Source organism: Battus philenor, unplaced genomic scaffold (assembly GCF_028537555.1).
Source record: "Battus philenor isolate CCGP_79_NKW_IND1 unplaced genomic scaffold, ilBatPhil1.0.hap1 SCAF_27, whole genome shotgun sequence".
Classification (NCBI taxonomy): Eukaryota; Metazoa; Arthropoda; class Insecta; order Lepidoptera; family Papilionidae; genus Battus; species Battus philenor.
This window is the reverse complement of record NW_027181690.1, coordinates 3442334-3455193: the sequence shown is the minus strand read 5'-3', so window position 1 is coordinate 3455193 and position 12860 is coordinate 3442334. Positions and strand designations below refer to the sequence as shown.

At 37.3% G+C, this 12860-nt stretch overlaps 1 protein-coding gene across 2 annotated transcripts in view; it reads right to left on the bottom strand.

The window, feature by feature from the left end:
* Positions 1-2992: 2992 nt before the first annotated feature.
* The window catches only part of LOC137925488 (oxidative stress-induced growth inhibitor 1-like), a 42881-nt gene continuing 33013 nt past the window's right edge, over positions 2993-12860 (bottom strand). For both annotated transcript variants that reach the window (XM_068768936.1, XM_068768935.1), the window contains exons 2-10: positions 12301-12660; positions 10065-10173; positions 9167-9266; positions 7001-7084; positions 6083-6295; positions 5685-5797; positions 4915-5063; positions 4419-4582; positions 2993-3791 (exon numbers count right to left, since the gene is read on the bottom strand). In XM_068768936.1, coding sequence (XP_068625037.1) covers positions 3060-3791; positions 4419-4582; positions 4915-5063; positions 5685-5797; positions 6083-6295; positions 7001-7084; positions 9167-9266; positions 10065-10173; positions 12301-12373 — 1737 coding nt within the window. In that variant the 5' untranslated portion in view covers positions 12374-12660 and the 3' untranslated portion in view covers positions 2993-3059. The remainder of the gene's footprint in view (positions 3792-4418; positions 4583-4914; positions 5064-5684; positions 5798-6082; positions 6296-7000; positions 7085-9166; positions 9267-10064; positions 10174-12300; positions 12661-12860) is intronic.

Genomic DNA, 12860 nt, shown 5'->3' with positions numbered 1-12860 from the left:
AAGCATACCTATGTTCCTTGCACAGAGTAAATATCTCTTCTTTTAAATACACTAAAGTGTTTTTTAAGTTTTAAATACAATACAAGTAATCTTGGCATAGTGAGACTCAATAATTTAAGAAATATGCGTCTACACGTGATTACTTTTTTAAAAGACGCACAATTAATATTTTTTTATAATCTAAAAATTTGTCATCTGGAAGAACGAGTTTCTGTTTTATTTATTTATTTAATAATAAAAGATAAAGCTAGAACAAATAACATAACGGAATAAAAACATGAGAAATTTTAACTCATAGGGGAGAGGAAACGAAGTTAAGATGTCGGTATAAATAATATGTAGTTTTAATTAATCGGTATATTTAAAAAAACAATTAACGATGATTTGTCAATTTGAACAGGGAATCAAAATTTTCCAATAAATACAAAATAATTAATTTTTCCTTAATAATATAATTTTAACACTTGTTTCCACGGCTTTTATAAATATATTTTAATTACAAGTTAAGTAAAAATCAATCTAAAATACGCAAGTTGTAGGTTAAATAGGAAAAATCGTAGCAGAGGTATCGAACGCATCTTCACTATGCAAAAGACCGATATATACTTACATTTTGCTTCAATGTAAATGTATTCTTAGCTTGTTAACATTTACCAATGTGATGGGTTCTGCATTTTCTGGCACTTACACAGTTTAGCAAATATAGTATACAGGTGATTGGTTATAGATATTATAAACTGTTAAAGGGCATGAATATGAAGTTCATTTGTCAGCAAATACTACAATTTCCAATCACTCAATGTTACAATAATTTATTAAATATTTGGGGACAAGTTATTAAACAACAATTAATTTTAATATGCAGTAAATGGAATTTCTTACTTTAATATCATAACATTATTTTTACTTTAGAAACCATTGAATTTTGGAGAGGGTAGACAATACGTCACATATAATCAGTTGACAGCTATACATTCACCATTTTAAAGCTCTTACACCTATAAATAATCACTCTGTATTAGTATCATTTGCTTTTTGAGAGTTAATCAATGTATTAAATTTATAATAATTTATTTTGTACATAGACACACTTCAATTTCAGATATTTATACCTTAAGTATGTATCTTGACTGTAAAACTAACATTGTAAATTAATAAATTGTAAAGAAATTAGTAACAGATTAATTTTTGTAATATGTTGTGTGCTGTTATTTATTTCATAAATTGGGTATTGTAAGACATAAAACAAGCTATAATTTCTTGACTTATTTTTCTAGACAGTTTTTTTTACATAGATGTTTTAAATACTGAACCAAACACTGAATTTTATGTAAATGTGCACATTAAAGATTCTAGAGTGAAGGAGAACCATGATCCGCCAAACGTTGTGTGTACCGTAGGGTACCTTTTACCAACAGTGGGGGACTTATGTCTTTGTTAAGGTCCAAAATACAATGCCTTAGAGCAGAGTAGGACCGTAACTCAGAAGGTGAAGATAACGAACCAACGATAACATTATCTAGTTCCCAATGGGTCCAGTTGGTTATCTAGGGAGGATGTCTATGTCTAACATTGAAACACCTATGGCTGAAATAATGATCTAATTATTTTATTATTATAGTTAAAACAATGCATAGATCTTTGAAAATATTAGCAGAATTACAGACGAAACTTTGTTTTAATATATTTTAAATGTTTATATATATCCAAAACTGCTTTAGTCGAGGGTAGATATAGTTTAAGTGTACATATAGTCTAGAAATTAGCACAGATCAAGTGATATGTTTGTATTCACATTTTGGCAGTGATAAAATCGCTGGTGATTGCTTGGGATAGTCAGATAGACCTATGTGGTGCTAACATAATGCCTAGAAAGAAACCGTAGGAGGTATTTAAGGCAACTAAATGTACAAATGTCTATAACAATAATGTTTTGCATTGAAATATATAAATCATTTTAGTTTGGAGTTTTATTGTAATTAGTACCTAAACATATCATCACGTGTGGAATGGATTCAACGTAACGTTGATCTCCACAGCGACCTCAACCTATCAACGGTCCAGAAATTCTTCCGGGCCTGCTCAAGGAAATACTTTTATACAGCCTCGATACCTAAAATCGTGATCCGTTCGCTACGGGGGTTTTGGGTACTATACTATAATTCCCCCTTCTTTCTCCAAGACTTAAAAAGGCGTCTTAAGAACGTCCTAACTGATCCCATCTGTTTCAACAACCCACTTATCACACCACATCTTCCTCTGGCACTCGGAACACTACATGCGCAGACCTCATGACAACTCCACCTGTGACATCATTTAAACGAAATAGAATATGATGGACTAAAGTCTAGCATCAGACAGTTCACAAACCACTGTACTTCCTGGAACAGCCGCCTGCCTCCGCGCAGCGAGGGCGAGCCGAGGCAGGACCCGTATATCACCTTTGTTAGCAGAGTACTCCTTGCTTTCATCTTACATGTTACACTTACACTATATATTCACGCGTGTACAGCTTACCTTCGTGTTAAGGTCTACGTTTATTTATCGAAATCGGGATGTTTTCATTTTATTAAGTTCATGGACCCATCTGCTCCGCGAACTCAATTCTGCTGAAGCTACAAAAACCTCTGGGCAAGCAGTATTAACATCAACAGGTGCAATATGATATTATTGGCACCTTATGTTCTCTAAAACGATGAGGTTAAAAAGAATCAACCATGTTAGCTACTGGGACTTTCGAAATAAAATATTGAAGAAAACCTTCCTAGGTCTAGTAGTCATTGATTTACGTAAATTTTTGACATGGATTGCTCTATCCGTCATACGCCTGAAGCATACAGGTAATTTGGAATACTAGCTATGATATGTCCTGAAAAACGAAGGATGCCCTACTTTGGATATTGTTTCTCTAAATATCATGCCAAAATTGATTACGAAGTAAATAAAATTGCAGGGCATGGTAGTATTATAATAAAAATATAACGGTGGGGTATAAAAAAATAATTTATTATAAAAAAATTAAGTATAGAAAAAATCACATGTTTCACTGAGTAAGTTGCTCATTCGGGCGTTGTCTTCATTTGCTTGTGGATGTCGGCCACCAGAGCCAGGGCTCCTCCGGGGATGAACCGTATGAAGTTGTCTCCTGTCAGAGGTCCAAGAGCGTAGATACCTTTGGGCGCGTTGAGTAGCTCGTGGGTGCTTTTGTCGATGGCCACTGGGTTGGATCTGCCGTCTACAGGTTTGTTTGGATCAACTCCGAAGCCCAGCCCACCTGTGTATGGGTTCACTGGCTGGCACTGGCAGACTTTGTCCTCCAACCCTGTATATGGAGTCATTTCGCATTTGCACTCCTCCATACAAGCTTCAGTTTTCCCCCCCATCTCTGTATAGTTGAGATACCTGGACTTGCAGCTCTGTATGCTCTGCCCGAGCACCGACTTGAAGTAATGCCAGTGGTTCTTAAAGAAGCACTTCCTCTCGTTCTCAATCTTTCTCTTCTCGTTACATTTGATGCAGTCTTTTTTAACGTCAATATCGCTCAGGCTAAAGTTAGTCTGGAGGAAGAACAGGTCGGGTCTGGAGCCGATTAAGACCACAATTAGAGAAACCTCGACCTCAATGGTTTCGTTTGTGACTAGATTTAAGAGTTTGACTCTTTTGAGGCAGTATTTGTTGTCTTTGATCTTTTCGTCGCTTTGGAGTGGCGTGACGTCGATGACCACGTGGTCGGGATACGGCGTGTAGTTGGAGTGATTACCCGTTGGGCCGTCGAGCATCATCTTATAGACCTGCGCAAATCAATATATTAAAATGGCGACATCAACTACTGGTTACTTTGTTAAGTTGTCCCGGTTGTTTGTGAATGTGGGTACACTAATAAATAAAGATAGGATAGTTATACATTATACCAGGATTCTTAAAAGTAACTCTGGCGGGCAGCCTGTGAAAAAATCTAAATATAGAATAGGAGTGAATTGCAAATTGTGGGTTCTCCTCGCATTAAGAACATCTTGAAAAAAATTTGTAACCACCTCAATCGCTCAACGGGTTATGGAGTGGGCTATGGTATTTCTCTATGAGATAGAATCAGGAATGAGGGATCCGTAGACGAACGAAAATAACAGACACAGCACAGTGGATTGGTAAGTTTAAGTGACAATGGGTCTCATAACACATAGAACCCATGGCTGCTGGGGCTTTAAGGTCATGGAGTGGAGACCACGAACCGGAAAACGCTGCGTAGGACTTCCGTCCAGGAGGTGGATAGACGACTTTGTGAATATTATCGGAAGACGATGGATACTGGCCGCTTACAACTGGTCCTATTGGAAATCTATGGGGAAAGGCTGAAATGATGATGATGAAAGAAGTTCAGAGTGGATTACGAGGAAAAATAAAATGAAGGTATAGGGTACCTGCCAATAGTCCGGGTAGGCGATTGGAGGCAAGCGAGAGAGAGCTGCAGGAGGCTCTCGATGGACGTGCAGGACGCGGCGACGAGCTCGCAGTGCCCTGACTGCGTCTGCCGCACTTAGACCAGAACCCACCACCAGCGCTGGCGATGACCCATTCGCCACTTCTGTGAGATGACATCAGTAGTCAATCAACTACACTAGTCCTTTAACGACTTCTATATCTCTAGCAAGATGCAATTGGTACGGTGCCATTTATTCTTACTTCTTTACGGTCTAGAGTTATGAACATTACATTACATTTAAAGTCATCATCCATTTAGTATAATTTTAATTTGTATATTTAACTAAGTTTTAAATGGCATGGAGGCAGTTAGTATGTGTGTTAAAGATTACCACACTTTATTTCACGTTATCAACGGATTTCTTCGTAATAACTAATGTTCAAGAGAAAATAAAAATGTATGTGTCGAGTCTTTATATTTGTTTGTATACTGACCAGCAGGTAGGTGGTGTAGCGCGGCCAGGTCCTGCAGTGCGTGGGACGCCAACCGGGCCGGTGGTGCGTTGGGTACATCGGCGGCACCACACGCTACCACCACACGCCCACAAACGTACCGCACGCAGCGTGCCTCGCGTGCATCATACCTACACATAAATTTAAATTTGAACAAAATTTGATAACTGGAAAAGTGAATGAATGGTGACCACAAAGCCGCAGCTCCATGCGCTGGTCGGATTGGATCCGAACCACTCTCGATACCACAGCAGCTGTAGCAAATCAAAAACATTCCAAAAAGGGTCCTGACGATCAGTAACGAGGGATACGACGCATAGAGAAGGTGCACCCGCATCCAGCCTTTTTCGACCTTATGGGTGAAGGTCCTTTAACAGTTGCCAGTCTGTTGTGTCCATGCTAAAACCGTCAGGACCCAACAGCTGTTTTACATACTAAGTGGTCTGCCCACTGCCACTTTAACTTGCCAATTAATGCGCACACACACATATGTATATATATATACCTGGACATGGGTATATATATACATATCCCAGAAATTTCCAAAAGAACTGATTAGAAGAGCCCAGCACCCAGCATTTTGCAATGAACTTAACAAGTTTGTCTGTTCATCAAGTGGACGTCTTTCGCTGAAAAATCTCGAGTATAGCCCTCATATTCATCCCAACAATGGGATCCATTTAAAATCAATCATAACTCTAGCGTATCCTTATATTTTCCTAAATATTGTGATGTATCGTTGTCAGTCTTACCCGGACACACAAAAGGCGGCGGCCCGGGGACAGCTGGGGCTGCTGCAGGGAGGGCCTATAGTCCTGGCGCTTCGGGTTACACTGGTCACAATTACGCCAGATCTGAAGAATCTCTGGAAGTCAGAACTTTTATTACCACATTGAATATATTATTTTTGTTTAATAATGATAGTATAGCAGTAATTTAAAAAAAAAAGGAATTAGCGATGACATATTTACTGACATCACTAGATATTTTCTGGCAAGTATTTAGTTATTATGGATCTACCTTATATTAATCATTTAATAATGGAAAGAAAGAGAGTGTATTTACGCCAAGGACACATAATGGTTTTTTTTCACAGACAGCTGTCCATCTTCCAGTGGTAGTTTGAATATAACCTGATGATGTATCTCACCTGCAAGTTGCAGACCCGCACGTACCGCCTGCAGTACTGTGCGAGTGCTCTAGCCGTGAGGCGCGCGTGAGGGTTTTGTGGTGATTGTGGTGCATGCGCTGACCGGTGCGGTGGCAATGCCAACCACCCCGCTGGTGAAAGCGTCCTCAGGGACGGAGGAAACGTGTTCCACGATCCTCCGGGCGGTCCCCGGCCAAGCACCACGTGTTCTACCTAAAACGTTTGAAATTAAACTTATATACCATTTATCGTTACTTCAGCTATAGAATGTCTTAATACTAAATTAACTACCTTTATACTAGATATTAAGGAAAACTAATTATAATTAAAGATTCGTTGATTTGTTTTACATATTTCGTATTTTGATACAGGAATTCAAGTATGTTGAAACGCTGTTACTTTCGACGGCGCCGATAGATGGCGCTAATAGTCTATTGTATCGCGCTATCGTTTGTCGTCAGGTAGCCGCAAAAATGGCACCGCTTGGCTGAATCGAGGGTTGAACGAGAAAGAATGTATAACTAGTAACTTAAGAACTTCGTATCGATGAAGTTATAATTGAGCCGCTTAGGAACGTCGTTCGAAAAAACATACAATAAGTAAACATAATGAAATATATTTAAAAGTTTATAATATGTCTTCTTTTTGAAGTCCATAATTATTAACGTAAGTAGTACAATTATTTATCAACTTTGGTAATTAGTGACAAAAATGTATACACGAATTTTCTTTTTTTAAAATTTTTATGAATTTTTGAAATTGAGTGTTCTCAAAAATAACAAGTATATATATTGTTTCAGCCACTAGTTTCAATCTGGATAGTAAGTACTAATAATCTTAGTCAACTACCAGCAGAATACTACAACATAAGATTGAGGGCAGAGTGATATTTTTGGTGTCATAAAATAATGAAGGTACCTGTTTCTCGACGTCGTATTTCCATTCCACCAGTGAGTCTGCATGGAGTCCAAGGTCAGCACAAGGCCGCAGCAGGTTATCCATCTGCAAACATATCAATATCATCGTTTCAGCCATAACATGTCCACAGCTGGACGCAGTTCTCCAACAGATTTCCAATAGGACTGATTGGAAGCGGGTTGCAACTAGCGCTTTCTGACAAACATGAAGTTGTCTATCCGTCTTATGAGTGGTCCTGCGCTGTGCTTGCCAGTATATGGTCTCCGCTCCAGAACCTTGAGACGCAAGCGACCATCTGTTCCGCATGGTAAGTATCTTGCCCTCTTCCACCTTAACTTAGCAATCAGTTGGGCCATGTATGTTACTTTCTAGGGTTTAAGGATCTCCTTATCAAGTCACGACTTAACTTGTGTTTTTAAGTCTGATTGTTGCTGACCGGCCACGAGTAAACTCGTGATGGGTTTTATTTTTGCATCACTGTGTTAATCTCTGTTAACAACTATACAGTGCAGTTGTTCGTTAGTATAATACAAGCTGTTTCTCTCGCTCAAAAGAACCGCAAAATTTTTGTTGTAAAAGAATCTTTCAATAAATTATACGCGGAGCTTTATCTGATTGTCCGAATGACTATCAATCAAATTGTGATAACTGTGAAAATGATACTGCATTAGAAGAGAGCGCCTCTGATATTAGGCCACCGAAGTATCAAAAAAGAAATATTATAGCAACTGATAATAACGACGATTTGAAAGAAGAGTGGAACGAACATGATATTACACCAAACTTACAAAATTACTTAAATATTCCTGATGCAACTATTAAACTTGGTAATGCTCCTGCTATAAGTAGGGTAACGGTAGGCTTTAGTTTTTAATTTAGTCGTTATAGAGACCACAATAATAATACGGAAGATCTTTAAAGATTCTGAATAAAGCGGAAAAATTAAAAAACTTGACTGAAACCATGGGTTTAGTAGGGTTTGTGTCCCTGTATATTGGTACTGCTCGGCAACATTCATGACAAAAAGAAGGAACAAAAATACGGAGAAGTATAATTTAAAATGTTAACTCATGTTTATCAATATGTGCAAGAAAGTATATTGTACTTCTATTATAACATTACAGATTTTCCCTGGAAGTGTTCTATAAGTAATGTAAATATCAAAAATAAAAACAACCTTTGTGTTCCATATTTTTCTATAGGCAATGTATACGCTTCAACGATAAGATTACAGATAATGCTAAAAAAGCTTCCATTGCTAGATTAAAAAAAATATATATATGTCAAAAACATTTGTGTGCTAAAGATTGTGCTGTGTGCTGTGTTCTCTCCAGGCTATTTCAATGTATTATTTAATACGTACTTTTATATATTTTAAATATAATATATATATGATCTCGCTGACTTTCTTTCTCTTGTTCTTTTCGAATAAAACAGGAGGTTTATCATAGATCCTGATGTAACAGTTGACAGCAATATAATATGTAATCCATTGCATGTTCAATAAAGAAGTTTTGATTTTGGAATGTACAAAGAATTTTATTTAAAAAGCCGTTGATGCGATCGTTACCCCTTCACTACTCATATTTAATTTCACGTTACGGGTTTCTTCACTGTAAAATAATGCTCAAGGGAAAATGTAATAGTATTAGTGTCGAGCCTTAACAAGATATAGCTGCCATGTCATTTGTGATATACAAGCCGATTTGTTATAGCTATGAAAGATTTAAAAAGTTGAATATATACTTCATTTTCTGTTAATTTAATATATGGTACATTCTATCCAAAAAACAATGATATCTGAAATAATAAATAACGTAATCATATCATAGTAATAAAATAGTTTTTATAATTCGAAAAACACTTGAAATACACTTTCAAACACGAATTGAGAAGCAGCAGTCAATATATTTTATTTATTTAAATGTTTTTCTTAGCTACTTGACAACCGAAAATATAAATAGCACGCATGTATGCGTTATACTTTGATTTTAATTTAATAAGAATGGTGTATACTAAGTTTGTAATACTTCATACAAGATGGCGTTTCGGACGCTGTGATTTCTAACGACGTCAATAGATGGCGTTAAAGTTTTGTTGTTTTCCTACGGTCATAAGCCTTCTGCAGTTGATTTACAAGATGAACAAATGACATCCAGGACTCACCAGTAAAGGCAAAGGGTTTTGACTTCTGCCCTCCAGACCTTCCGCCAGCTGCAACAGGTCCGTCTCCAGGAGGCTTTGCCCCGGTGTAAGATTTGATAATCTGCAAATACAGTGTTTATACATTATAGTTGCTGTCCAGGACTTTGTATTAAAAAAAACTTTATATACCCTTGTTTTGTTTTTGTCTGATGTCTATTCTGGTCGATGTTTTCATGTAAGGTAAGATGAATATCAAATTTAATAGTCTTTCCTATGATATCGATGATAGCTACCGTAGAAGTAATTCCTGTCGTGCATCCTGTTGGATCTCCCCTGCGTAATTGTGTTTCAAAACTCATTCACTAGTAGACCACAGTTCAGAGACAGATCACTTCGAACACGCTAACAACGCTTAACTTAGCAGCTTGCTCTAACTTAGTTTATTCATTAATTCATATTATCACCCACATAAGATCATTTACTCTGACAAGTAGTATACGTAATAACAAGAATATCTCATAAATCCTTAATACAATAGTAGAGCAATTCTCTCCTTAGCTTTATTATTGTCAGCAGTTTGGCCCGAGAAGTTCTCGGCAGCGACAATGAGCCGCAATGTGTGTATGATACCTTTCTCTGGATAAACGACGATATAATCCTGTTTGCAAGAATTTTCTGGATACGATTAGCACAAGACTGATCATTGTGGCGACCGAGCCTGCAGAAGCTGATTATCACGTGCAAAGTAAAAGCTCTAAAAAGTTCATGTAACACTTGATAGCTATAAAGTATTTCGATTTCCAGGTGGCCAATAATAAGGATCCATGACGTAATATTGTAGTAACTGACGAGAAGAAAGTACAACCCTTAGAATTGAGAAGAAAGTAAAGACATAGAAAATAATGAAAGCGTAATCTACCTGGCCCTCAGCATTTCGTCGATGGGCAAATCTTCTGGTATCTCCTTCTTCAAGTAAGGCACATTTCCGGCGAGCATGTAAGATGTGACCAGACCGCTTGGTCCATTTCCTGGTTAAAATAAAAACTATGTTATTGATTTGATGTCAGACCTGCCGACCAATGCTGAGTCAGAAATATTTGCGTTGTTATAGTAGCTTTGATGTTCCGTATGAATGTACAGCTCACAGCTCAAACCCGATAAAAAATTCAAGAAGTTCAGAAATGATATAGTTAGAAAAAGCGTTTAAAAACTCAGTTTACTGTATGGTTATATTAATAATTGTTGACTATCTTTACTTTCTGACTTGTATTTCCAGAAGTTATTGGCCTTCCGAACCGCTATAGAAAAAAATTGAAACATTGGAAATAGATGCATAAGCTTTAAAATTAGTTTTTTTGATTGATAAATGAGCCATATATTCACCCCTTTAAACCTTTTACGTTTATAACCAATAACTTTGTTTAGCGGTAATGTGAAAGTTGAATATGATGACGTAATACACAATAAATCCACATCAGAACAACTGATGTCAAAGCCACGTTACCATGCTCCGAGTGTCATGTCGACCCTCGTGTCTAGAGTCAATTGAATGATCAGTATCTACTTGAACTAACATGTATGCGTTACGAGACAGCCAGACGATCCTAATTGTCGGAATTAAACTAAATTAGCATTCATTGTAGTTCCTTAACGTCGTATAATGCTTTTAAAGTGTAATATACCTTATTGCTATATATTTACTGCCATGTAGTGTAGCACCGACAGTCGTTAGGGTCAAAAAGTTTTTTTAGTGGCCAGACTCCATACTAGGGGGACCGTTAACATAGTCAAAGTCGCGAGGAGTTGCTGAATGCGGGAAGCGCAAGACCGGCAAAAGTCCGGACCGGACGATCTTTGGGAGAGACTATATCTGCCATTGTATATATCGGCTGATACGATGGTGATATGGAAATTGTAAAAAGAATTTAATTGAATATACATTTATGGGCCGATGATTCTCATATCTCATACATAGAAGCTTCTAGAACAGCGTTCTCCAACCTTTTTTGTATTATACCCTACCCTTCTCTTATGGCCCCTATGTAACACATATCATTTTATACTAAATGGAAAGGATTAAATTCATGTCGAGTCCATTTTTGATTTGACACTTGACGCTGTGCGGCGTTGGCCCCACGTTGGGGAATACTGTTATATGACAACTTCTATCATCATCACCATTTTAGTCGAGGGTAGTGGATTTCCAATAAGCGGCCTGCAACCAGCGTCTCCCAATGGTCTTAGTTTTAATCTTGTGGGTGACCGTCTTACCGCGCTTGCTGATCCGTCTCCACTCCAGAACCATAAGGCCAAAATTGCCATCTGTTTTGCACCTTGACATGCGTATTGTCTGTTTAACTTGCCAATTCGCGGGATATCAGATACTTTTGCTTGTCCACGGATCTCCTATCTCGTGTTTCGAGCACGTAGAGAAATACCGAGCATAGCTTTCTCCATGGTTTGATGTGCAACTGTGAGCTTGCTAATATGGCCCGAAGGGAGTCATCAATAATATTACATTTTAGTCGTATACTTTTATTTTTAGTCAGTGGGTGCTATCGGACGACACGTTTTGTAGTTTCCCGAACGGTGCCCAACGGAATTGGATTCGACGATTGAACTCTTTCACGAATTTACCTACTTTGACTCTTACCGGGGTATTCGTACGAGTCAATAGCTTCAAGAACCGATTGCAACTAACATTCTAGTGGCCACGACATTGATGTCTGTCGTACTCTTGAACTTATCAATGTCTCGTTTTAAAACCACCTGTAATCTTCTACCGCCAATTATTAGATACCTTCTATATTGGTCACATTTATTATCATTTCTATTTTTCACATTTCTTACTTAAAGTAAATTAATTTTTTCATATATACGACCGGTACCTATTTATTACTTCCTTATTATTTTCCTGTTTGCTTATTGCTAAATATTTTCTACTTACTGACTTGTTCGTGATATTCATTTCCTGTTCCATGTTTGCCTTAAATTATCTACTTTGTTAATACATGATAATTTTAAGGCACACACGTTACGAAATTCGATTGAGATGTTTATTCGTTCGAGTTGATATCGTAATGCCTTAGTAGACGATTTATAAATCCATAAATACATAGGCATATAAAAACACAGGAAACGAAAAGTACACTCACCGATCACGACGACCTCCTTGTAAATCACGTCATCTGATAGCGTATGCTGGCAAGGTTGCATGTTGTCTCTCATTTTCAAATTATATGTTATCTACACAGCGTTCTTTGGGAATCCCCGTTTTGTTGTCGACTTTCAATGTACACGTTGATTTTCGACGCTATCGAATTTACAATTCACCACGTTCGAATTTCGAGTTTAATAAATTAAAAAAAAAGAATAAATTATATCACAGGCAGTTTAGAGTCGTGCGGACTTGTCTACTCGTTATTAATTTTTTTTCGTCGTCGCCTCAGTCGTAAGTAATACAGGTCAATGGCGGCCGTTTTCTTTGGAGTATACAGGATGGCTTCTTTTGTTATCTGTAACAAAATATTTATATATTTTAATGACACTTATTGCAAAAATTAATAATAGAACATGATTAGTAGGTGGAGGTAAATTACGACCTGTGCCATTTAATTTTCAAATTCAACCCAAATGACTAGTGACATAACTGGCGGCTTCTGAATTCAAATCGGCATTCGAATTTGAATTCGAACGCAAAATAATGATTTAAAAC